This window comes from Clarias gariepinus, chromosome 26 (assembly GCF_024256425.1).
Source record: "Clarias gariepinus isolate MV-2021 ecotype Netherlands chromosome 26, CGAR_prim_01v2, whole genome shotgun sequence".
NCBI lineage: Eukaryota > Metazoa > Chordata > Actinopteri > Siluriformes > Clariidae > Clarias > Clarias gariepinus.
The window spans coordinates 25355504-25381531 of record NC_071125.1 but is presented as its reverse complement, the minus strand read 5'-3'; the positions used below and the strand labels follow the sequence as shown (position 1 = coordinate 25381531).

Genomic DNA, 26028 nt, shown 5'->3' with positions numbered 1-26028 from the left:
TGCCATGCTTAAGAGTTTTTCCTTTTTCCTGCCCATAGATTGATAACTAAGAACCTTTTGACCAACATTTACTTGCTGTAAGGTTAATTCTTGGGAAGTCTGGTTGGATCTTGGTAGAGGTGTGCTGACCACAGCTTGATTTAATACCTGGAAAATAATGATCATTAGGTATGCTGCCCACTCTATTTTCCCCATTTTTCTTCTTTATTTCCTCCACCCCGTTACCCAGATTTCAAAACCTTATACGTTATCACTGTCGGGTGGTGGGTCTTCTTCTTCTTCTTCTGCACTCTTTCCCCTACTTACTTTAGGGATTCTTGTGCAATGGTTTAAGTGATACCAGGTGGTTTTGCCTTCCACTTGGACTGCTGTGGGGGTGGCTGCTACGACCTTGTATGGCCCCTCCCTTCTGGGTTCGTGCCACTTTCTCCTGAACACACGCAGATAGACCTGGTCTCCTGGAGTGATGGGACACGGCGCGTCTTTCTCTTCCTCCGGCTCCTTGCTTTTTTCCTGCACATAAATGGCTTTATGTATGGCAGTTAGTTTCTTCATATATGATCTGAGTTCCAGTTGTAATTGTTCTAGAGGTGGGCCTTTATAGGGCCCTCTACAGAATGGCACAGGCACGGGTCGACCCGTAAGCATTTCATGCGGGGTTAAATGGGTATTTCTGTTAATTTGCATGCGATAACTCATTAGTGCTAGAGGTAAAGCATCAACCCAGTTAAGTTTTGAGCGTTCCATTTATTCTCTCTACCATACCTTGGGACTGCGGATGATAGACACACCCAAATCTTTGCTTTATTCTCAACTGTTGTAATACCTGTTTTACCGTTTTCTGAATGAACGCGGATCCGTTGTCTGAACTGATTTCTGACGGAATTCCAAACCTAGGTATCACCTCTCTTGTGAGGAATTTCACAACTGTTCCTGCCCCTTCATCAGCAGATGGCATTGCTTCTACCCATCTACTAAATCTGTCAATTACTACAAGCATGTATCTCTTGCCTCGAACACACTTTATCATGTCCACATAATCCATAACCAAATGCTTAAAAGGTCCCTCTGGTACCGGTATATGGCCAATAGGTGTCACTGTTCCCTTTCTAACGTTATGCTTAGCACATATCTCACATGAAGCTAAAAACTCATCAACCATAGCATGCAGATATGGAGACCAATATCCTTGTTGCTTGATTTTCCTCACAACCTCTCCTCTAGCACAATGATCAAACCCATGAGCATCTGAAATCAAAATGTTCAACAACGCTGTAGGAGGTATGATCAGACCTTCATGTGAACGCCAAATACTCTGTGCATCCTTCTGAGCTCCCCTCTGGAGCCACATAGAATGCTCATACGGTCCTGCTTGCTGTTGAATCCGAATAATATCCTCCAACTGAGGCTGCGGTTCTATAAGGACTATTGGCACTTGTACAGCTAGTTGACACTTAGATGCTTGCTTTGCTTCTAAGTCTGCTATGTTGTTACCCTTAGTGATATAATCATTTCCCTTTTTATGGGCCTGACATTTAATGATAGCCAATCTTTTTGGTAGCATCATAGCAGACATTAGCTTACTTATTTGCTCAGCATGCTGAATGGGAGTTCCATCGCTTCTTTTAAACCCTCTTTGTTTCCACACTGCTCCAAACAGATGACATACACCATGCGAATAGGCTGAGTCTGTAAAAATATTTGCCACTAGTCCTTTGGCTAATTGGCAAGCAGCGGTAAGTGCTTTTAGCTCGGCTAACTGAGCCGAACACGGTTGTGAACAGTGCTGGGACAAAATAGGTTTAAAACCTTCTCCATCCTTCATTACTACTGAATACCCAGTGTGACTTCCTACATGGTCTCTAAAGCTAGATCCATCAACGAAGTAAGTGACTTCTGCTTCAGCTATAGGTTTAGACTCAAGATCAGGCCGTAACCTGGTAAATGACAATGAATTCGCCACACAATCATGAGCTACTCCTTCAAAAGTTAAAGGAATCAATTCAGCTGGATTAACTGTGTCACACCTCTTTATAGTAATGTCAGGATATGTGAGCAGTGAAGAATATGCTAGAATGCGAGCTTGAGTAAGAACAAATTTCCCTTGTTCTATTAATTCTACCACCTTATGATGTGTGTAAATAGTTACTGGGTAACCCATAGTCAAAGTGGATGCTTTGTCATATGCATAATGTACTGCTGCAAGACCCTGTTGGTAGCAAGGCGGATAACCTTGTGCTACATTATCTAGCTTAGTGCTGTAATAAGCTAGGGGCTGTTTCCTCCTACCACTGCAGGTTTCCTGCATCAACACAGCTGAGGCATATCCATCAGCTCGGTTAGCCACATACAGATAGAACGGTTTGGTATAATCAGGTATACCTAAGGTAGGTGCTGTCTGCATTTCTTTTTTGATGGATTCGAAAGCTAACAATGCATCTGTGTTCCACTTTAAGGGAGCACTTAGATTTTGCACTCCTTCTTCTTTCATTATCTCCCTCAGTGGAGCTGTTTTTACTGCATACTCCTCAATCCAGTCAGCACTGAAACCTGTTAAGCCTAGGAAGGTCATCAACTGTTTAACTGTTTGTGGTAACGGTGCTTTACTTATGCCTTCTAACTGGGTAGGCGCTATGGCTATTGAACCATGAGAAATTTGCCGCCCTAAATATTCAACTTGGGGCTTGCAGTATTGCAACTTAGCTTTAGACACTTTATGACCTCCCTGTGCAAGCTTGTTGAGCACTTTAATGGAATCTCTATGGCATGCTTCTAAAGAGGATGAGCAGATTACGAGATCATCCATATATTGCAGCAGGTTACTCTCCATTATTAAATCTGATAAATCAGCTTTTAACACCTGATTAAAGATATTTGGAGAGTGTTTGAACCCTTGAGGCATTCTACAATATGTATATTGTTTACTTGCATATGTAAACGCAAACAAATACCTACTCTCTTCCGCCACCGGAATACTGAAAAAAGCTGAACAAAGATCAATCACAGTAAAGTACTTGGCATCGGGAGGGACATTAGTCAGCAGTGTGTGTGGATTTGGAACATCAGCTGGGTAATCCTCAGTTATATTATTAATTGCACGCAAATCATGCACAAGACGCCATTTATTTGTACCTGGCTTGATCACCGGGAAAATTGGAGTATTACAACAACTCGTTGTCTCTTCTAGCACAGATGCTTTTACAAGGCCTTCAATAGTGTTCTTTATGCCAGCTTCTGCCTCAGGTCGCAAAGGATATTGTCTTATCCTGGGCAGTTTTACATTTGGTTTAAGTTGTACTTGAATTGGGCTGGCTGACTTAATTAGACCTACATCTGTATCACGCCGAGACCATAATTCAGGTGGGACCTGATTCTCCATGTCCCTATACAATTCCTCCTCGGCAGTATCAATTACTTCAGATGCTGATGTCATTTGGGGTTGTGAGTTGCTGCTAATTACTACTTCCTGAGGAGTACCAATCAAGTTATTACCACACAAGATTTTCATATAGTTTTTATCTGCAGAATAAAAAATCAATGGGTTTATGGTGGATTCCCACTGGACCTCTTTAGCTTTTTTCATCATTGGTCCTAAGTCCTTTGAGCTGTAGTTTTTTCCTACATACAACGTCACATGAGGAACAGAATTAGTTACATTAAACCACGTTTTTACAAAATCACACTCATCACACTTGGCTTATTTTCCAGACATGGGGAGATGTGAGGCATGACTTAAGTTTAAGCATGTATAAACCGCTCCTGTATCAACTAACATGGGTGTACTTTTACCGTCTACCTCAATGTGTAACATGGGTTCTTGTTCTGCACTAGTTGTTAAAATAGGTAACTGATTCTCCCCTGTAGGATTCTCTGGGCACCCCTAATATCCCAGTTTTGGACCCCCCCATGGGTTTACTGGGCCTTAAACCTGATCTCGAGGAGGCTGTTGCCACCCCCCACCCCCCGCACTCCTTTGGGCTTGAGGCCATGGATGGGAAAAGCAGTGTGATCGGTTGTGTCCAGCTTGTCCACACCCCCAACATACACCTGGGGGAAAGCTAGACTGAGGGTTCCTTTGACCTCTCTGTTGTTGATTGGCTCTCCGCTCCCTAGGCCCTGGCTTTTGAGTGAAGACGTTAATGACAGGCGCAGGCGGTCTGGTTTGAGTTTGGAGAGAATGCGGCTGGTGCTGTCATCGCAGTAACTGCCGCTGGCTGGACTGTGGGTGATGGATTGCTTGGGGCCCTCATGGACATTTGCTCTGCTTCCTCTGTTCTTAGAGTAGCTTGGACTTTTCTCTTGTTTTTCTTTGTTAATTCTTCAAGCTGTAACTGAGCTAGTTTTCTTTGCAGTTCTTTTTCTTGAGCTTTCAACTTCTGCTCATTTTTTCTATACTGTTCAACAGCATGTGTGACGTGATCACAGAATTCTTTGTGTGATTTAGAAGTTAAGCCGACCACATCTTCCAGTTTACTTTTTACTGGTTGAGGCATGGCATTTACTATGGTTTGTCTGAACAGCGTAGACAACAATGCATCTCCTTCTGGATCACTTTCAGTCTCTTGCTTCCATCTCTTTAGCTGCTTCTGGATGTACAGAGTTGGATTCTCTGTTTCTTCCAACTCGTCCCCCTTTAAAGCTTTTGGGTCCACTCTAGTTGGATATTCAGTACGCAAAGCTTGCCACACAGAAGGACGATAAGCATCAAACACAGTTCCATCCATATGGTATGTATCTATGGCCTCGCTCAGGTCAGAAGCCTGGAGGATCTCCTCCAATTTCCCTCCGCCTAAAATCTTTGCCAACAGAGCTTTTATGTCCCCCACCGACAACAGCTTGCCTGAGGTCTCCTCTTCTAAGACCTTAATCCATTTCCCCGCACCCTCGTGAATGTTAGGGAGGCGGTTGACAAGCCCCTCGAGATCCTGAGTTGCCCATGGTACATATTGTCCCCGTGCACCTTTAATTAAGATTGGAAATTGTGGAGCCAGGTCCCTAAGTCTCCCCGTGTCCCTTCCCAGTTTCCAACTACCCATATTAACTGACAAATCCTCTTCACCCCCTTCCTCTCCACTGCACAAAGGCCCACGCCCAGTCCTTAATGTTGTATGTAACTGTATCTGACTTTTTACTGGTGTTTTAGCACTCCTGTCTGTTCTCTCTCCACTTGCTTGCACCTCTTCCCATTCTTCTAACTTATCTTCCTTCCCATACAACCTTTTCACTCTCTGTTGATCTGCCCTTACTTCCTTGTAACAATCTAATGGTGTGCTTTCTTCTCTATCCGTTTTCCTATCCTGCCTCTTTCTTGACTTCACACACGACTCTCTGTAGTCTCCGTCTAAATCTACATGACCTTACATTTGCATCTCACCAGACACTTCCACCACGCCTTTAAGCATGGGGAACTGTCCTTCAGTCTGCACATAGGGGGGAGGGGTGACTAAAATGTCCCCTCCATTACTCTGGGCCTCACTTCCTGATTTTTTAGATTTTTTCCTAGCTTGCTTTTTCTGTTTTACTACTTCCTCCCCCTCCTTCTTAAACAACGCTAGGACCTCTCTCTCCTGCTGTCTTTTCGACTCTCTCTGTACACGCTTTTTCTCTCTTGATGCCGTTTTATAATTTCTGATCAAAACTTCCATCTCCGAACACAGTGTCACATCAAATGACCCTCCCTTTGGCCATTTAGTAAACAGATCTTTAGTCCGCTTTTGCCATTTATTAGAGACCTTAGTTATGAGGTCTGCACACAAAGGATGTTTCAGCACTAATATCTCCTCTGGAGAGGCTGCCATTATGCTTTATAACCTACTTCACCACAACTTAGTTGTAGTTAACTTGTGCCTATGCACTTATTTTAATGAATAAACTTTTACTTACAACATCCAATATTGTATACTGCCAGAAATATCCACCTTCCTTAACAAGCTTTAAAATGATAATCACTTTTTAATGTACAATATTGCCAAAATCACAGTATATTTTATACACAGTAACCGAGTAATGGCACAGTATTAATATAGGGTTCAAACACACTCACCACTTCAAACTATTTATTTATTTATTTATTTATTTATTTATTCAGTCATAGGCTTAAGCATTCATACTTTATCCCTCTTTTCCTGGAAAATAGGGCTTATTCTTTACATACTTGTCCCCTTCACTAATTGGGGCTCATTAATACACTCACACGTGTCCCTTTTATTGAGTAATGTTTAACTATTTAACTCTTTATTTAGTTATTAAACTAATAAGGGCTCATACACACACACGACTCCGGTCTGGCAACAAGCTGCCCCCCCTCTGAGGGTTGTACACACAATTCCCTCGGGAGGTTCAGGCCTGTTTACTCGACACGAAGCTTATGATTTCACTCAACCAGCCTCTCTCTCTCTCTCTCTCTCTCTCTCTCAGGCACACTCAGGCACACATAGAGCTCTCACACACTCAAACAGTAATAGACAGACACAACATCAATTAGACACAAACAATTGCAATTGCATTCAACTTAATGGCACAAAATAGTGCTCCACATAGAAAGTTATGACACAATGCTTATGATGTACACCCGTACATTCCGCATAGGGAAAGATATCAATAAATGCCACAAAACCCCATACAATACAAATTTTAAGGTGGCTACAAAATGCTTACGACACCAAAAAGTGTTCCTCATACAAAAGGGTATTATTTTATTAATTGTTGCGTATCCTCACACAAACAACATTACTAATTAAGCACAACTCCGTATTAACTTGCTTTCCCCTATTGCCATCCAATCAATGCCCACTTAAAAATAAGTACAAATTAATATCAAGACTATCTACCTTTTTATATTGCCCTCTTAGCAACTTAAATAGATACTCAAATGCGCTCTCTCATACCACCTGTTATTGCTGCCATCAATCAATGCCCTCTTGACAACAAAACAGACAAATGCAATGCTTATTTTATCAATTTACTATCAGTACAACAGTTAGTAAGCTGATGCATGCATTTCTTTCTAGAACCAAAGCCCATGTAGAGACTACTTAATTTGGAGAGGTCTTTATCAGGTGTCCTTACCACCACGGGTTATCCCAGCAAACAACACAAACTAAGTATATAAGCAAAAGTTGCTTACCTTTTTTAGGTGGCCACCTGTTTGTGCTGCCCGCCAAGGATGCCCACGGTGATCAGCCACACCTTTGCCCCTTCACCACCCTTGCTCGCAGCGCCAAGATGTTGTGGAAATTGATTGAAGACCCAGGCTTTGGTTTCAGAAGATCACGACCTTTATTTATCATGCAATAACGGCCGGGGGAGACTGCAGAATCGCAACACTGTCCCGTCGGCTCCCCACTTATATAGTCAACCAGGACAAAAGAATTCATTCTACATGCAATGATGTCATCCTAAACATCTGGGGTTCATCAAGCTTCCCCAGTCTAGGGGCCTTAATGTATATATCAGACTGTTTATGCAAGCAGAATCTCAGGCCTATACGTGCAGCTTCGCACACACATTTCTGAATACTTTCATATGGGCTACCATTTATTCCTTAAAAGGAAGTAAAGTTACATAAAATCAAATAAAATCAAATAAAATTTACTTCCATAATAATTCCGCCAGATGGAGCATTGACTGCTTCAGTTAACTGCAGTGTCCAAGCAGCCAGTTACTATATTTAATATATATATAACATAACTTACGTCAGATTTAAAATCACTCAATATGATTCTTATGCTATTTTTAATTAATGATTAATTTAATTAATTAATAAAACTACTTATTGCAATATTTTTCAGGACATCCTTAATAATACTTAAAGACACGGTAACATCTGTAATTTATCTATACCGGTCGTTGTAGGTACGGAATACAAGTGCGGGCTATGTACAGTATTTTACATTACAGTGTATTTTATCTATTTCCGTTTAATAGAAAACGGTAGATAATATTTTGCTGCAAAGTAAAGCTTAAATTTTAACTTCTGCTTGAGTTTGTTTTCGTTATATTTTTGATGTTTTCGCTAATGTTTTTTTTTGGCTGATAGTCAAAAATTGGCATAACAAATCGATTAATAATGCATAATATCTGGAACAAATATCTGTTCATACAGATCAGTATGTCTTTAGTCATTTAACCAGCATAACATTCCCTATCAAAGATCTGATGGGGCATTAATCACTTATCACTACGGTGAATAGATGCGGCGGCAGAGACAGATTAAATCCCCATAAACATTCACAATTGAACACAATACTAACAGAACTAAACAGTTCCAGAGGGTCAGCGCCTGTAATCAGGACAGGAATCACCTACAGGATACTACATTAATTTTTACTGCTTATATATTTTTGCCATAGTTTCATTTGGTTTTACGCGATTTCATGTTTTATTTGTTTGTGTGTGTCATGTGTGTGTGTGTGTGAGTGAGTGAGAGAAAAAGAGAGAGACAGAGAGAGAGAGAGAGCGTGCGCGAGAGAGGGCTTATATTGTGATTTATCCAAGGTTACTAAAGACTGGCTTACTAATACTAATAAAAATATTTAAATGTAACCCATGGGTCTCAATTACAAAATCAGCCAACGCTGTAAACAGATGACAAGACAAATTATAAAGGCTACTCTGAAACGTTAATTTGAACATTTAAAAAATGTATATAAAAAAACCCATGAATATAAAAACAATCGACTATTATTGTCAGGGTCAAGTTTACGGGGCTTCTTAGTCTTTCGTTAATTTTACTTCTAACTCGAAACCAATGTGGCTTATTAAAGATGCACTGTTTTATTAGACATGGCTGTTTTGTAATGTTCTGCAGAATAAACCCTGTCTACAGTTAGAATATACTGTGAACGTCTCAAAGTCACGTCTCTTCAGATCCTTCTGCACTAATGTTATCGTGGTGTAAATTATTAACGTATCGATGTATTTCACTTGCAGACAAAATAGTCTAGTAACGAAAGTAATGAATTTGTCACTACTCTTCTCTTACACAGCACGGCTAAAAAGATAATAAAAATGACACCAATCCTGCCATGACGCTACCCTGCCCATACACAACACTGGCTGGGGAGATGAACTCAGACTTTACAAAACTTACTATTATTTCATGAGATGAAATTAAGCTAGGATGAAGAGAACAGAAGTGAACTCCCCTCTGTGTAATATCTAAGTAGAGTGTAACTGGAGCAGCCACAAAATGCCCCCCGTGTAAACCTGATCAGGAAAAGCTCACAGACACCAAACCTGCAGCACTTTGGTGTAATTTTTATTATCTTTTTAGCCGTGCTGCATAAGAGAAGAGTAGTGACAAATTCGTTACTTTTAATAACGTGATGTTTGATGGATGTTATATCATTTCCAAGTTTGATAGTGTCGATTTTAGAGTGCATTATACGTGCGATGCGAAAAGGAAGTAAATAAACACGTAGCAATGCAAAGAGGACAGAGCTGCGAAATATTTAAGCAATATAAATTCAACAAAGTGTGATCATAATGGTTGTTGTTGCTGCTGTTTAGGTAATTGGTTCCATCGTGTTACTGAACGCAACTGTGTTCACAAAACCGAGCGGAGGAAAAAAAAAAACACTCGCTAACGCGTTTGAATGAAAAGGGGGCGGCGGCTTTTCTTTGAAGATAGCGATTGTGTAATGGGGGGCAATCCGTGGCGGGGGGGGGGGGGGGAGCGTTTTAGGGCATTACACACCTCTGAACGTCTTTGGTCTTGTAAATGATTATCTTCGTTCACCTTCCAATCCCCCACAGCGCACACACTCTGTATACTGTTGCTAAGTCTGTTGGGGCACTTGGTTATACACAGCACTTTAATGTATGAAACACTTACTTCCTGGTTTGTTTTATTTTAAATATTGCTTATTACCTTTTCCCGCAAAATAAACATTAAACATAAACATGTTATCATTGTGTAAATTATTAACATATTGGTGTCTTTTAATTAAGGACAAAAACAGACCCTGCGCTTGTGTTTAGGACTGATGCTGAACAGCTGTGTTCATAGGTTTAATCAACGATTTACAAGACAACAGTTAAAGCGTTTGTGGATGAGAGGTGTGTGTGCGCGCGCGCTCCTGCATTTCTCCGTTGCTTTAACACAAACATTTGGGCACAGATAAGTAAGTCTGAAGTACCCCTCCCCCCACCCAAAACACACACACACAGAGCAATTAGCACCATGTCATAGTCAGTATTCTCCACTAAGGTTTCTTACCTTCCACTTCTTCTAAGTTTGTCTTTGCTCTTTTGATGGAGTTCTCAAACCCCCCCAAAAAAAAATTTATACTGAGAAAAAAATTATTATAATGGTTATAATCACAAACACAAACTAGCACAGATACATATGATCAAGTGTTATATAATAATAATAATAGTCATAGTAATAATAATTATTATTATCATTATTATTAGCCCAACTCTTTGACTATTTAAAACAACATCGGGTCCCATTTTTTGCACATTGAAGTTGTTGGTTTAAGTAAATGTATTTTTAAATACACAAACAATCCCCCAACAATTAAAACACGCACACATGACTGTAAGGGTCCTCCACTAGAGGTCACTGTTTTTATTTTGTAGTTTTTGTTGGCCGACTCAGTTTCCCAGCAGGCACCTCGGTCAGGTGATGCAGTGCACACCTGAACCGAGGTAGCCATCAATCAATCTATAAATAGCTGTTTAGACTGGGAAACTGGGTCGAGCATTTTTGGTACCACCGCTGTCATTTGTGTGGGCTTTTTGTTTTGTTTTGTTATATGTTTAGTTTGTACCTTGATTTTAGTTGTGTTGACTTGGGCTCTCTTATTGGCAATGTCTCTGTGTATGTTTTGTGTGTCTGTGTTTGTGGAGCTGATTCAGTCCTGTCCTCCTGTGTTCTTGTGGTTAGCTAGAGCAGGTAAGTAGTTAGGTGTGTGTGTGGCTAGGAGCATGATTAGCTAAATTCTATGTTGAGTTATAGTACAGTTACAGTACTAGCATGCTTCTAGCCATAGCCCCTCTGTGTCTCTAGCTATCCTGTGTTTCCTCTCCCCCTAGTGTCCCAGTGTGCCTAGGTTTAGAGTGCTGTCCCTCCTGGCTTTGGAGTAACGACTAGCTTGTGAGTGCCGCCTCGCTTAGTCATGGAGGGCTGCCTCGCCTAGCCACTGGGTATCCTTTGTCTGTGTTTCTGTGCCCCTATTCCCTAGTGTGTTTAAGCTATTAGGTAAGTGTAGCTTAGTGCATGTTGGGGCTAAAGACATGCTTAGCTAGGTGTATGTGTAGCTGACTGCCATGGTTAAGCTTAGCTTAACCATGTTTAGCTAAAAGCCATGCCTAGCTGATTGCCATGTCTTTAGCCCTCGTCCCGTTCCTCTCTAGTGTCTCCCGTTCCTCTCTAGTGTCTCCCGTTCCTCTCTAGTGTCTCCCGTTCCTCTCTAGTGTCTCCCGTTCCTCTCTAGTGTGTCCAGTTTCAGCTCCACGCCTCGTTTGTGTCCTGTTAGGTGTTTGTCCCCCTGCCTGTGTCTCGCCACAGGACGTGTTACGTGTCTCCCTTTGCCTGTGTCTCGCCACAGGGCGTGTTACGTGTCTTCCTTTGACTTTGACTTTAAAAATAAAATGTATTCTTCCAAAACTAGTAAAAGGTAAAACAATTTGTATTAAACAGGTGAAAACATGTTTAATGTTTGCTTAAAGGTCATTAAAATACCCAGATAACACCAACTGCTTATCAGTCTCTATCTGGTTCTTTTATATTAATATAAAAAATATTAATGATGAAACTGTTTAATTCTTTGTTTCCCCCCTAAAGTATCAAACGTTTTGTAATTCTATGTTCAGAACATCATTCTAAAGCTGTTGCACTGTGACGTCATCCCTGCTACAGCTCCCTCAACAGCTTGTTCAGGCTCCTCCAGTAGCTCCAAAAGGCCAACCGTCATCCGTCTGACCCCCCAATCCTCCACAGCAGAGCTCTGATTAAAGACAACAGGAGAATTTGGTGAAGACAAAGATAAATAAACTTTACAGAATATCTTTTTGTAATAAATATAAAAGATATTAGTAAACCTACACCACAGAGTGTGTAAAATAATGTTTTGGGGAATTCTGGAATGTAAATAAACTGGGATAACTTTAACCATTGAATTTTGTTAGTGTTAACCCCGGTCTGTCTGTATTACCGTCTGCATTAAATTAACCGAGAATTTACTTAATGCACTTTTCATACAAATAAGTTAGGCGATATAACACTCGTATATATTAGTTCATCTCTGAAGCCAAACTATAACTTCCAGAGTACTGAAGCCCCCCACACCTCCCCTTCCCCCACACACACACCTCCCCCCTCCCCCCACAGCTCCACACACACACACACACCCTTCCCCCCCCCCACTCCTTAACTGATAAACACCTCAGTTTTTATCCAGCTCGGTAACTAAGCGCTCGCGCTACCGCGCAAAGTCACGGACAAATTGAGAAAAATATAAACCCGGTTATGAGCGTTTAGCTCGCGAGCTTCTGTACATCTGTCCTCAGCTTGTGTCCTTCATGAACTGCATCACATTATATTCACAGATATAACCTGCAGATTAACTCTTAACCCAAATAATAAATAAATGCTGAATTCATCCAGACAACATGCAGTCAGATTCTAAAGGCATTTTTATAGAGCCCAAACACTCTTCATCCGGTAGTGCAGCTTTTGTAATAGGGACATTAATAGTATTTTCGAAGCTTTAGTGTCTTTTTTAGTTAAAGAGGAGTGACATTGTGAGTTTGTGACACTGACAGTAAGCTGTAATGTTAACTCCAGACTTGGTAAACAGATCATTAAGTTATCTAAAGTTACATCTGACTGCTGGTGCTGCCAGTGATTTTCAAAACGGCCAATAAAAAACTAAACTGGGAAATAAACTGTAAACTAATCCTAAACAAATTTTATAAATTAAAACACCACTTACCGCGAATAGTCCATTAAGCCGCCATCTTCATCTCTAGTGCAGTTTGGCAGCGTCAGTTCGGCGGGGGTGGGTTGTTAAAATCACGTGATTGCAACTCAGCGCAGCTAAATTGCTGGCTTGTGTTAACGTGTCCTTGAGAACGAAGCGTTGTGGAACCAGGTCTAGTGGTGGAACCAGGTAAATGCATAAATAGGGCTTGAATGGGCGTGAGCCCTCTCGGCTCTTGACGAAGGCGGTCGCATCTGCTCTCCCTCCCTTATCTCTCCCCGCTTGCTTCTCTTGTCTGTCTTGTGAATACTATTCAGAGACTCTCCTCGTCTTGCTCTTGAAAATTAAAAAGGAATATGGATTTGATCAACTGGTCTCTGAATGCAATTGACACGATCTTCTCGACGAGAAATGTGGGTTCTGGGGAACCTACTTGTCCTGCTGGGACGTTTGCTGCTGGATACACGATGGACAGTTAGGAGAAGTGGCGCATTGTGTGCCTGGCCGCACTGTCTCTGGAGGATGTTGAAGATATCTACCTATTCGGAACACTGATAACTGGGATTCTGCTGATTGGATTAGGTGGGATACTTGGATATCGAAAAATCTTAAAAGCAGTCAGTCTCAACCCCAAGAGACTGGCTGGCTGGGAAATAGTGGTGACGAGAGCTGTCGGTAATCAGACTGTGGTTCTGGACCGCAAATTGGATAACATCTTGGAGAGACTAGCAGCTATGCAACGTGATTTGGACAGACCTGCAGACCAGTGATGGACATTAAATATCTGTGAAATTGGCAGATATTGTTCGAAACCTGGAACATATTATTTTTTTTTTCGGCTGCCCCTTTTTTCTTTCCAGCTACTGGATTCAAGGCCGTGGCTGAAGTCATAACAAACTCCCTGAAGACCAAGATAACGAGACGCTCTGGAATCCTACTCCCTCCCCCTTCAAGGACACCTGGCGCAGACTATTACGGGATGTTACAGGCTTACAAACTGATACGCACTCACGCACACACATAACAGCTACAGATAGACATTCTACCTTCCCCATATCCAACGCCTTCGTGTGCTTATTCCCTTCAGTGTGGGCAGGCGGAATCGGGACCAGCGCTCTCTAGCTGCAGGGACTGGAGCTGTTTGCCTACATTGGACATTTCCTATCCCCTGTACCCTAATCGTTGCAATGTTTATGTCTTGTGTTTACATGTTTTTGTGTGCTTGTTGCTGAGGTATTTTTGTACCCCTGATCGCACACTGCCCTTTTCGAAGGACAGTCTGGGAGGGGATTTTTTACCCTCGTTATCCTAATGTATCTATTTCTTATCTTCTATGATGGCGCCGGTTAGGTGGCTGCCGTCGCGACTCTGTGGTCGCACAAAATCATTTCACTGCATATTGTACTCTGTATGATGGTGTATGTGACAAATAAAATTTGAATTTGAATTTGATTTGATTTTTACTGCGAAATCTTGACACGCCTTTCTCGAAGGAAAAGGAGGGGGGATTACGACGTGCATAGGGCAGCCATACGCCATTCGTACGCCATTCACACGGCCGCGGCTATTTGGCGTGGCTCCATCTGTATGTCCGTATTGTTCCCCATTAAGTCAATCAAACACTAAACTGAAGTCACCTGTGTCTACCTCCTGTGTCACACTATTTAACCCAGCCAAACCCATACCACCTCGTCTGGTCACTGATATGCACATTGTCTTGTCTTTCACCCCTATTTGTGTTTTTCTCTCTCTCCCAGGACTGCGTCCGGCGGCGGCTAAGGAGCTGAAGCAACGCTCGCTGCGTCCGGCGGCGGCTGAGGAGCTGGCATGATGTCCTCGCTTGGAGGCGGCAGATCTGAAGCGCCGCACACGAAGCTCGGCGGCTGAGGAGCTGGCGCGACGTGCACTACACAGGGCGACTGTGGAGCGGGAGCGACGTCCCCCATGTCGGGCAGAGGCGGAGGAAACGTATCCTCGTCGCCGTGCAGCCGCAGCGCGTAGTCCTCCGCGTTGACCACCGGCGGGGGCGGGAGAGGGAGCGCGTCGTCCAGATTAGAGAGAGGGAGAATATCCGGGACTACAGCGTGGCTCTCTCGAACCTGGACAAGCAGCATTTAAAGCTGCGCCACCTGCTTCCGCAGGTCTGAAATGCGCTCCCTATTTTGCTGCGCCAAAAATGTGTAGTCGTCCTCCGTTAGATCCTCGCCACCGTCCTGCCAGACCTCCTCGGCCCGAGCCTCTTGGCCGGTGCTTGGGACCTTGTATCTCCCCGCTGCCTCACCTTTAAACGGCGTCCGCCGAATGGCGAGCCTGCAGCCTTCCCAACTTTGTCGCGCCCTCTTCTCTCTCTGCTCCTCGTTGTCTTCCAGCCAGTCCGCTGGTTCGGCAAGCCTGCAGCCTTCCCAGCTCTGCCACAGCTCTCTCTCTCCTTCCTCCTCACTGCCGTCCAGCCATTATGCCAGCTCGGGCGAGATGGTAATAGCGAACTGTTAGAATTATTTTATATATAAAGGAGTTATTTCTACTCTCTGGCTCTCTTCCTCATAGATCTGATATTAACGTGTTAAATCTTTCCTGTTGCTATCTTCCTGTCTCCTCTTGCATCTGCTCCTTAAGGTGTGAACGCTCCCACGCTCACCTTCCCATTCTCTCCCCCTAACTCGAGCCAACATCTTGTGATCTGTCTCTGGATGGACACCTCTCTATCTTCCTCTCCTTTGATTCTTCAGGATCTCACCAGGACATTTACAATGGTTCATGTTCTTTGTAGTAACATATGTCTATGGCACAGGCGTTTGGTTAAACATATATAAACCCTATCTTTTGCTGTTAATAAACAAAGACCTTTCTGACAGACAACGTGTGTGTGTGTGTTTGACTGAGTCTCTCCTGGCGCCAGAGAAGCTTACCGAAGCACAGCGGACAGACCGAGCAACTCGCCTCTTCTACTACGTAACTTTAGAAAAACTTTACACGCCCCTCCAAAAAACATCTGGGGGAGCGACCTCCGCTATGCCACTTTTAAGGTCTAGCTTTCTGTCATGATCCCTCAATCGGCGTCTGCATGTGGGCATAATTGCGGGAGGCGAGCTGGCGGTTTAGTAATGGCTTTTATTAAAGAACACAAAATCACACCGACATAAATCACATAACAATAACTGCAACAAAAGCTAGATGCCTGACTGAAGTTCAGTCAGGCTATTTACACTAAACTTAATTACTTCCCTAGGTTCAGGTGAATGCCTACGTCACCTGACCGAGGTGCAACCTGGGACACGCAGTTCCCACTCAAACAAACAAAACTACAAACAGAAAAGAACACAAACTAGACGCTTTGGCGCCCTCTAGGGGTTAACCATTACAGTCACATACACAGCCATACACAGTACGATATGCAGTGAAATGCTTATACGACCGCCGGTGACCTTAAAAGAAAATAAAAAACTATATATAAGGAATAAATATTAAAAAAGAAATAAAATACAAAGGGAAATAAATGTAGTAGTAAAACTAGTAAAATTAACAACTGTACAAATAAGGGCATGTAAAAATTATTTCTTATTTTAGTTAATTGTATATCATATATTTAGATTATCAGAAGAATTCAGGAATTATTGCAATTCTATATTTATGTGCATTTGGTTTTAATGCTCATGGACAAACTATTTAAGTAATATACATGTGGAGGTTCTTATAAAGGCCAGGTTTTTTGGTTCATTAGAAATACTGTTCTAAATATAAGATGGTAAGCCACACAATTTGAATTGGTGAACTTCAATTGGTTTTGCGCAAAACGTCCTTACATCCAGTATTTGGTAGGACTGTACAAATATGACTTATGGAATTATTTTTCTAGGAACTTTATTCACTTGGAATCTAAAGAAACTTGTGAATTGGAACTGATTTGAGCTCAGCAACGTGAACTGAATGAACTGAACTGGTGATCCTTAATTCATCCAGTAATACACCTAAACTGATAAATACACACACACACACACACACACACTTGTTATTGTTATTGAATTTTTTATGTATTTGTTGTTTAAATAATACAAGTGTTATTTTGTATGCAAGGCTTTGTTTTCTATTAATTTCAGAGCCTAAATTAACATTAAGTGAGTTGTTTATTTAGGGTTAGACCATTGTATATATTTACTGTATTTACATAAGCGAACCTTGTGTGTACTTACCCATAGCTGGGTTACAAAAGTTAAAAAAAAAAAAAAAGAAATGAAGAAAAAAATGTTTCTGCCTCTCTGGCTCCATCTGCAGGATGAACCAGGAAACTTTTTTAGGCTCAGAAGAGACAACCGGATATTACGTCATGTTAACAATCCTCCTGGACTAACCTAAAAATGGCCGACCGTAGCGAAGGATTTTAATCTACGCTTGCATTAATGTAAGGTCTAAATATATCACTTCAAAATATTTGTTATATAATTGTATTTTTTCTAAAATGTTTTATTTATTTATTGTATGGTTTTATCTGGCTCGATAGTGTTTGGGGGTAAAATCCGCCAGCCGTGGTTGGAGCTGCACCGGATTGAGCCGTTTTCGAAATAAGAGCCCTTTGTTTTGAATGTCAGAACTTGTAGCATTCTTTTCTGGGATGATATAGATTTTTTTTTGTATAAAGTATCCACAATAAAAATAGATTTATTGAAAATATTTGAATCTCACACGAGGCCTGGTCGGCGGCTAATCCTCGCGCGTTAGCAAAGAAGTTCACGTTAGCTAGCAACTTTTAAACGGCGGGAACTTTTATTTTTATTGAGAGTCTCCGAGCTGTCAGAGCTGGGAAAGTTGACCAGCTAATTATTTATTATTACATGTCAGTATAAGGGCATAAATCATGTAAATATTGCTTATAACCTGGGCTTTAAGAGTTGACGCGGGGGGACGTTGAGACATTTTAACATTGTTTCGTGTCTTTGTAAGAGTCTGTAGAGGTTCATCTTAATGAAGTTTAATGTTATAATATGGTTATATAATATTTAAGGCACCGAAGTGAACACATTAAAGAGTTATAACACCTAAATGATCATTTTACACCTGAGATGGGCTATAAATAAGTGTTTTGGCTTGATGTTATATCCTACCGACAAACATTTTATTCAACTTTAGTAATTTACCTCATGATTGATTTTGGTTCATTTATATGACTCACATTTGCTCTTTGTGAATGAAGGAGGAAAAATCATTCACAAATGTGTGACAAGCTGAAATAAAGATTTTTTTAGGAAAACCTAAATTTTGCATTATACCTGCAGGCCTGGTACAAACAAGTGTACAATAATAATATTACCATCCAAACATCGAGGAACCTCTGTAGTCCAACTACAGTGGAAGCCAAAGGTGATTACCGCATTTATTCCCCATTTTAAAACCCTGGCAGAGGATCAGGTCAACATTCACTCACACACTTAAACACTACGCGCAATTTGGGAACTTCAGTTAGCCTAATCTGACATTCTTTAGACTGTGGGAGAAAACCGGAGGAAACCCACCAAGCACAGTGCTAACCACTACTACACCACCCTGCCTCCATTATTAACATCTACTGTACATTGTACACTGTACACTGACTTGACAGTTCGATAGTTCATGACTGGAACTGCTTACAAGTCTACCTGGGTCTTCAGTAACTACCTGGACTCCATATTAACATCAATTAACATCAGCTATTATAGCTGAACTGCCTCCCACCCTACACACTGTATAAATGCAGATCATTTACTGCTTTCTGTTTCACCCAGATGAGGATGGGTTCCCTGTTGAGTCTGGTTCCTCTCAAGGTTTCTTCCTATTACCATCTCAGGGAGTTTTTCCTTGCCACTGTCACCCTCGGCTTGCTCACCAGGGACAAACTGACCATTTTAATTCATACAAATTCACATTTCATACAAACTTAAATAATTCTTTTGACTGTGTAAAGCTGCTTTGCGGCAATGAAAATTGCTAAAAGCGCTATACAAATAAAATTGAATTGAATTAATAGGTGAGAGACTGTGTGTGTGTGTGTGTGTATATATATATATTAGGGATGCACCGAAATGAAAATTCTGGGCCGAAAACGAAACCGAAATTTTTGGATGTACTTGGCCGAAAACCGATACCGAAACCGAAAATGGCTTCATTAAAAAACATGTTTAAAATATTTTCTTTTTGTTTGTATTAAAAAACTACAAATTAATTAAGCAATCAAACTTTTATTGATAATAAATAACAGTAATAAGGCTGTTTAACAATAACAAAACTTGCTTCCAAGTGCTTCCAAACCGCCGACATACTCCGTGTTTGATGCGTAATGACAGCGCGAACGAGACGGGAGGATGGGAGAGGCGTGGCGACAATTTCGGCTTTTATTTTCGGCGCTTTCTTACGTTTCGGCCGAAACCGATAATGCTATTTCGGCCGAAAATTTTCGGCGGCCGAAATTTCGGTGCATCCCTAATATATATATATATATATATATATATATATATATATATATGTGTGTGTGTGTACTGTATATATAGCCATGATGAATAGTTCTGATTAGTTTTTTTTTAAAGAATCCAAGGAAATTGTGTAATAGCGTCATTTGTGCAAAAACCATGTAATAATTGTTTCTCGTGCATTTCTCATCTTTTTTTTTTCCTTCAGAAACACAGAGTCTGAATATTCTCTGGTCTCATTTCTCTTTTGGAGATTTCTCTTGTTGCATGTCATGGCCCGAATCCCTCACAGTGAGTTCCTTGTGGAGCAGCTGAGAAAGCAGAAGGAGCGAGGTTTCCTGTGTGACTGTACCGTCGTCGTCGGCCAGACCCGCTACAAAGCTCACCATAACGTCCTGGCAGCCTTCAGCGAGTATTTCTCCACACAGTGTATCGATGCAGGAAAAGGAGACGCCACCATTACTCTGGAACCCGAGTTGGTTAGCGCTGCTGTGTTTGAGAAACTGCTGGACTACATGTACACGGGAAACTTAAACCTGGACGGGTGAGAACAAGAGTCTGAGTTTTTGGGGCTTGGAGATTAGAATGAGAGTGTGTTGAAGTATTTTTTGTTGAATGATAAGCGTCCTGGGAATTCGTATTTAACCTGATATCTAGTCTTGAAACACGCTAGTGATTTGTCTGTAAAGATGAAATATTTAAAATTTTTATGGCAACATAAGAGGATTTATTCATTCAGGAGTTTCATCCTGTTTGCCCCTAAAACTTCCAGATGAAATGTAAGGAGTCACAGACATGGAAGATGAGCATGCTGAGTATACGCACTGGGTGTCTGACCCATGAACAAAATATTTAAAATCTTTTTTACAAAATGAACATAATTATACATGTTTTACTCTATACAGATAAGTCAGGCATGAAATTAATATAAAGAAAACTGCCGTACAGCAAATTCCACCATTCTGAAGATTTAGGTCACAGTCGTGAGATTGTGTTTCTGTTCTATAACACAAAAATGTAACTTATAGATTTATCTGATTTTGAGATTGAGTTTGAATACACTAATAGTGAGCCTAAACACATATGCAGTAGAGTCTTTGATGATCTGCTCTGAGGTCATATAAATGCTTCTTTTATGTTCATGCAGGGATGAAATTCCAAGCATTCAAAATGCAGCATCCTTCCTTGGCATACAGGAAGTCCTGGCTTTCTGTTCCTCGAATGCTGATAGAGAAAGTCCTGCTGCTGAGAAGGACATGATCTTCCCAGATCCTCGTTCTCCACTCAGCCCGGATGACTACGAACCACTGGAACCACTCGAGGAAGTGAAGGAAAGGGAGACGCTATGGAAGTTGCAAGAAAATAAATCAGAAGTGTTTGGTGAAAAAGCTGCTCCAGTTAACGATTCCCAGTTATCCAGTGAACACACTCCACAAGGCACAGAGAAGAGGATCAGGAAGCCCAGGACTCGGCTTTACGAAGAGGGGGATGATTTTACGAGGAAGGAAAGCCCGCTTTCCCCGAGAGGACGAGGCCGGGGAAGGGGCAGGCCAAGAGGGCGGCCTCGGACGAGACCTTTGGATTCTGACAAAGTGGATGCTGTAATGATGGACAAGAGCCCGACTACAGAGAGTGCTGTAGTGAAGAGAGGAACCGGAAGACCAAGAGGACGGCCACGTCTGAGACCGTTGCCGTCTGAAGTAGTAGACTTGACCGGCAGGGAAGAAAACACCGCAGTGGTTAATGTTGAAGTAAGTGAAAGTGGAACAGTCCAGTCAAAGCCATCTGAGTCTGTAAATCCACAAGGAAATGAAGATGAGGTAAACACAAATGGAGAGGTAGAGAACAAAACAACATCAGAACCTGAGAATACTACAGAGCTTGTGGTCGTGAAACGAGGAAGGGGCCGACCTCGTACCAAGTCTCTGCCGTCTGAGGCTGCCGAAATCCCGAACCCTGATGAGACCGTTACACAGATAGCACAGAAAGAAGGAGTGCGTAAGAGGGGCAGGCCGCGCTCCAAACCCCTGCCACCAGGAATGCCCGAATCTGACAACACAGAAGGAGGAACAGAACAGGATGCTGGACTGGATCAGGAGAACAATCAGCCGAAAGAGTCGTCCTCTGAGCCCCTCGACTGCAAACCGGAATCTCCAGTAAACGCCAAGAAGGTCCGGACAAGCACAAGGAAGCGGAGCCTGAGCCGAAAACTAAGAGAGAGCCAAGCCAGCAAGGATGAAAACGAGCAGGAAGAAGCAGCAGCAGAGGAAGAGGAGGAGGAGGAGGAGGAGGAGGAGGAGTGCAGTGAGGATTGGGGGGAGGAGGAGGAGGAGGAAGAGGAGAAGGAAGTCAAGGTGACACAAAACAAGCTGCGGCCCATCTGCAACATCTGCGGGAACCTGTTTTCAGAAATGAGTAGCCTGCGCAGACACATGCGTATACACAAAGGGCTTAAGCCTTACGAGTGCCAGCTGTGTGGACGATGCTTCAGGCAGGGGAACCAGCTCAAGACACACCTTCGGATTCACACAGGTAATACTTTAATTCAGTCGAGAGTTTTTCAGTATATGTATTTTCAATTGACATTATTGCTGTTTGCTCTCTCTCCTGTGCATGCAGGTGAAAAGCCATTCTCTTGCAGCCTTTGTGATGCCTCGTTTGCACAAAAGTGTCAGTTGGTGTATCACTGCCGTATGCATCACGGAGAGGAAAAGCCTCACAAGTGTGACGTGTGTCCTGCAGCTTTCGCTACATCCAGCAATCTTAAAATCCACATGAGGTGTGTGACTTTGTTACCTCAATTAATTACATTAAAGTAAACCAGAAAAGAAAACATTCAGAGCAGGCTGTTTTAGGTAAATGATACAGCACCAAAGTAAGTGATGAAGTGAAGTTAGTTATTACCTTGATGTTGATTGTTTTCCTCTAACAGGAGTACATTTCCAAGTGTTTTTGTTTCTTTTGTATCACACAAATTTGTGCATAATTCTTTTTTCCTTATTTACTTAATAAGTAAATAAAACCAAGCTTATCGTGTTACAGAGAAACCAGATCTTGTGTAAACTCCGCTGTCCTGAAGGTCCAGAGATCTTTTTATAATTTTTTACCTACAAACTTAATGAGAGATTATATATATGAATGGAGAAGATGAAATCACTGTTCTTACCTGTGAAACATTAAAAGCAAACTGAGTGCAGGTAGGACTGTAGGACAGGTCCGATATATAGTTTGTATTTGTGTCATAGTTAATTTACATTAAAATTAAACAGCTTTATAAAAGTCTTAATTTTAATGACCCTTGGGACTGAAATCGCAGCTCTGTGTCAGAAGGAACAGTGAAAATAAATATTCTGTTGCTTTCTTGCTTGCCACATATAAAGAGGAATTACAGCCAAACCAACCATCTTTACTGCGTCGGGGGTCCGTGCCTTCTGAACCATTAACATTTTGGTTTACTGAGCAGAATTGCAAATGTTCAAGCCCCAGCACTGCCAATCTGCCACTGTCGGGCCCTTAAGCAGGGCCTTAACGCTTTCCGCTCCAGGGGGGTGCTGTAAGGTTGTTTCTTTAAATATTCTTTTTACATGTATTTCGTCCAAAAACTTTTGTCTATACGCAGGACACACAGCGGGGAAAAGCCATACGAATGTGGTGAATGTGGGAAACGTTTCACTCAGGCGAGCACGCTGATGTACCACAAGCGCCGACACACGGGCGAGAAACCCTACGTCTGTGACACGTGTGGCATGGCCTTCGCTGTCTCCAGCTCGCTCATCTCACACACCAGGAAACACACGGGTGAGACCAGCAAACCTCAATTCTCACAATTAGTCTTCTCAGCAAGAGAGGAATGTTTTCTCCGCTGGTTTTACACTTTTTGTAAATAAATTATTTCCAGGAGTGACTCCTTACATCTGCCTTGACTGTGGAAAACCCTGCTTAACATCTGGGGAGCTCAGGAAGCACATGGATATCCACAATGGTGAATAAGAGCTAGATATTAAATTATATGTTCTGAAGGTGATAATGTGGAAGTGTTCAGTGGATTAATTAGCATATTTTTTAATACAGGTTCAAGGCGAGTGATCTGTAATATATGTGGAAATACCCTGTCTGATATTTATAGCCTGAAGAAGCACAGAGCTCTAAAGCACAGCGGTATGTATGCAATTTAATATTCTTAATAACAGTGTTCTGGAATGCTTCTAACTTCTGATTTTAGCTAACTTTTGTTTTAACTCCTTTAGCTCCTCCAGATCAGGATGACGAGCCCGCTAAATCTGAGTCTGTCGAGTGTCCAATCAACATCCCGATTGATCATCAGGGTCTGATAGCCCGAGTGCGCTCTGTTTTGTCAGAATCCCCAGAGCCAAGCTTTCCAGACGAAACCCCTCTCACTTCTGAGGCGTCTATGATCATCCATCAGCCAGATGCCCCAATGATCATCCAGCATTCAGAAGCTGCAGGGGCACCGATGATCATTCAGCATTCAGAAGCTTCAGGAACCCAAATGATCTCTGGATCTCCGATGATTATCCAACACGCTGAGTCCTCCGAGGCTCCGATGATCATCCAGCACTCAGAAGCTGGGGGAACACCAATGATCATCCAGCATTCGGACGCTGGAGGAACACCAATGATCATCCAACACTCAGAAGCTGGAGGAACACCAATGATCATCCAGCATTCGGAAGGTTCAGGAACGCCAATGATCATCCAGCATTCGGAAGGTTCAGGAACGCCAATGATCATCCAGCATTCAGAAGCTTCCGAGACACCGCTGATCATCCAACATGCCGATTCCTCAGGAGCACAAATGATCTCTGGAGCACCGATGATTATCCAACACGCAAATTCCTCTGAGACTCCTATGATCATCCAGCATTCAGAAGCTACAGGATCGCCAATGATCATCCAACACGATGAATCTTCAGAAACTCCGATGCTCATTCAGCACGGAGATTCCACTGAGCAAGTGAGTTATGTCGTGGAGCAGTATGAAATTCCTGGTTCCTCAGACATTGAACATGCTCAGATCGTCATCGTACAGACTATCGATTAAGGTCGCAGATCTCGAGAAACATCTGGTCTCCAGGGCATATCTGTTGCAGTCCAAAGTACTTTTAGTGTAGTTGTCTTTGTAAAATGGAGACAATCTTAAGTGTATTTCAGAGACTGCTCCAGGAGGAGGTCAATTTTTATGTAGTTTTTTATTTAAGCTTTCCAGTATTGAGAGAAAAAAAAGATATCCTGATGATCATGTCCACAACGCTGTTCTTCTGCACAGTGTCATTTCAGATTACTAGGGATTAAACAGATGCTTTGTATGTAAAAGTACCTGATAACCACAACGTGGAGGGAACGCTCAAGCTAATATTTTGCTCTTAACATAATATTGTGAGATTGCTACTAAATCCTTTTTTTTTTCTTTTTTTTTTGAGAAAAAAAAACAATACAAATGATGAATTGTCCAGCTTGGTGTTATTTTTCATTATGTAATTTTGCGATTTTTTTTTTATGTCGACTCTTTAAAAGAGATTTACATCTTTGACAAATTAAATTTTCTCTGTTTTATTATGAGCAGTTTCAGCCTTATTGCCACTAAACAAAGATAAACCTCCAGCGACTCAATAAATATTCAATTTTCTGCTGTGATCCTTACAAACCAGACCTGTTCCATTTAAAGATTTTGTTAAATTAGATTTTGTACATTCTGGTTTTGTGTCATGAGTATGATTTTAGTCCACTTGAGTCATTCCTCTATTATTTACCAATGCTTCTGAGAGATATATTTGTTTCTGATTGTTTTGTCTATTACCCACTCATATCATTACAGCTGTAGCCCAGCTAGTTAAACATCATATTGTTTACTCTCAGATGCCTTAATAGAAATTAAAGTTATGCTATGCTGCCTGGCCAAGGAAAAGTCTCATGCACTAATATTTTATTGGACCTCCTTTTGCTTTGATTATGGCTGCGCATGGTTTTGATCGGCTTGTGCAACGTCACAGCATGTACTTCTGTCCGGTGTCACATTAATTTCTCACCAAGATCTTGTATTGATGATGAGGGGAAAGTCGCCCCCCCCCCTGCGTAAAGCCTTCTCCAGCACGTCCCAAATGAATCCTGGTGTCGCGATATTGGAATATGACTGTGCCATCAGAGAAGAAAAGCTCCATAGATATAAAACCTCGTCATTTCATGCATTTAGTGCATCATCAGCTAAGCCTAGACCTGAGCAACTGATGCAACCCCAGATCATATCACTGCCTCTACAAGCTTGTACAGTAGGCACTAGGCATGATGTGTGCATCACTCCATCCGCCTTTCTCCTTACCATGATGGTGCCCATCATTTTGGAACACGTTAAATCTGAATTCATCAGACCACATGACCTTTTCCATCGCTTCACCAGCCAATCATTTACATTTACATTTAGGCATTTGTCAGATGCTCTTATCCAGAGCAACTTACAAAAGTACTTTGAAGTTTCCATCATTGGATAGATCCTTACACTGGATTATTTTATGCTCCCTAGCAAACTGAGGCCTTTTTTTCCTAATTTGTCTCACTGTTGAGTGGTTTTCTTAAGGCTACACAGCTGTTTAGTCCCAATCCTGTGAGTTCTCATCACTGCGTGTGTGGAAATACTCTTACTTTCA

At 41.8% G+C, this 26028-nt stretch overlaps 1 protein-coding gene across 2 annotated transcripts; it reads left to right on the top strand.

The window, feature by feature from the left end:
- Positions 1-17240: 17240 nt before the first annotated feature.
- On the top strand, positions 17241-25276 carry mynn (myoneurin). 2 transcript variants are annotated; one of them, XM_053488340.1, is made up of 9 exons: positions 17241-17328; positions 19575-19910; positions 20514-21898; positions 21986-22145; positions 22986-23164; positions 23265-23348; positions 23438-23524; positions 23614-24096; positions 24133-25276. In XM_053488340.1, the coding sequence occupies exons 2-9, from the start codon at positions 19639-19641 to the stop codon at positions 24426-24428; spliced, it is 2946 nt and encodes a 981-aa protein (XP_053344315.1). In that variant the 5' UTR covers positions 17241-17328; positions 19575-19638; the 3' UTR covers positions 24429-25276. The 2 variants fall into 2 exon arrangements, with proteins under 2 accessions (XP_053344315.1, XP_053344314.1); XM_053488339.1 differs by having other exon boundaries at positions 23614-25276.
- The last annotated feature ends 752 nt before the right edge of the window (positions 25277-26028 follow it).

What these genes read in the sequence shown, in the direction of transcription:
- mynn (XM_053488339.1), top strand. Translation starts at nt 19,639, where the DNA reads ATGGCCCGAATCCCTCACAGTGAGTTCCTTGTGGAGCAGCTGAGAAAG. An exon ending in ACACACCAGGAAACACACGG is followed by an intron (nt 23,165 to 23,264) that starts GTGAGACCAGCA and finishes AATTATTTCCAG; the next exon opens with GAGTGACTCCTTACATCTGC. An exon ending in GCACATGGATATCCACAATG is followed by an intron (nt 23,349 to 23,437) that starts GTGAATAAGAGC and finishes TTTTTAATACAG; the next exon opens with GTTCAAGGCGAGTGATCTGT.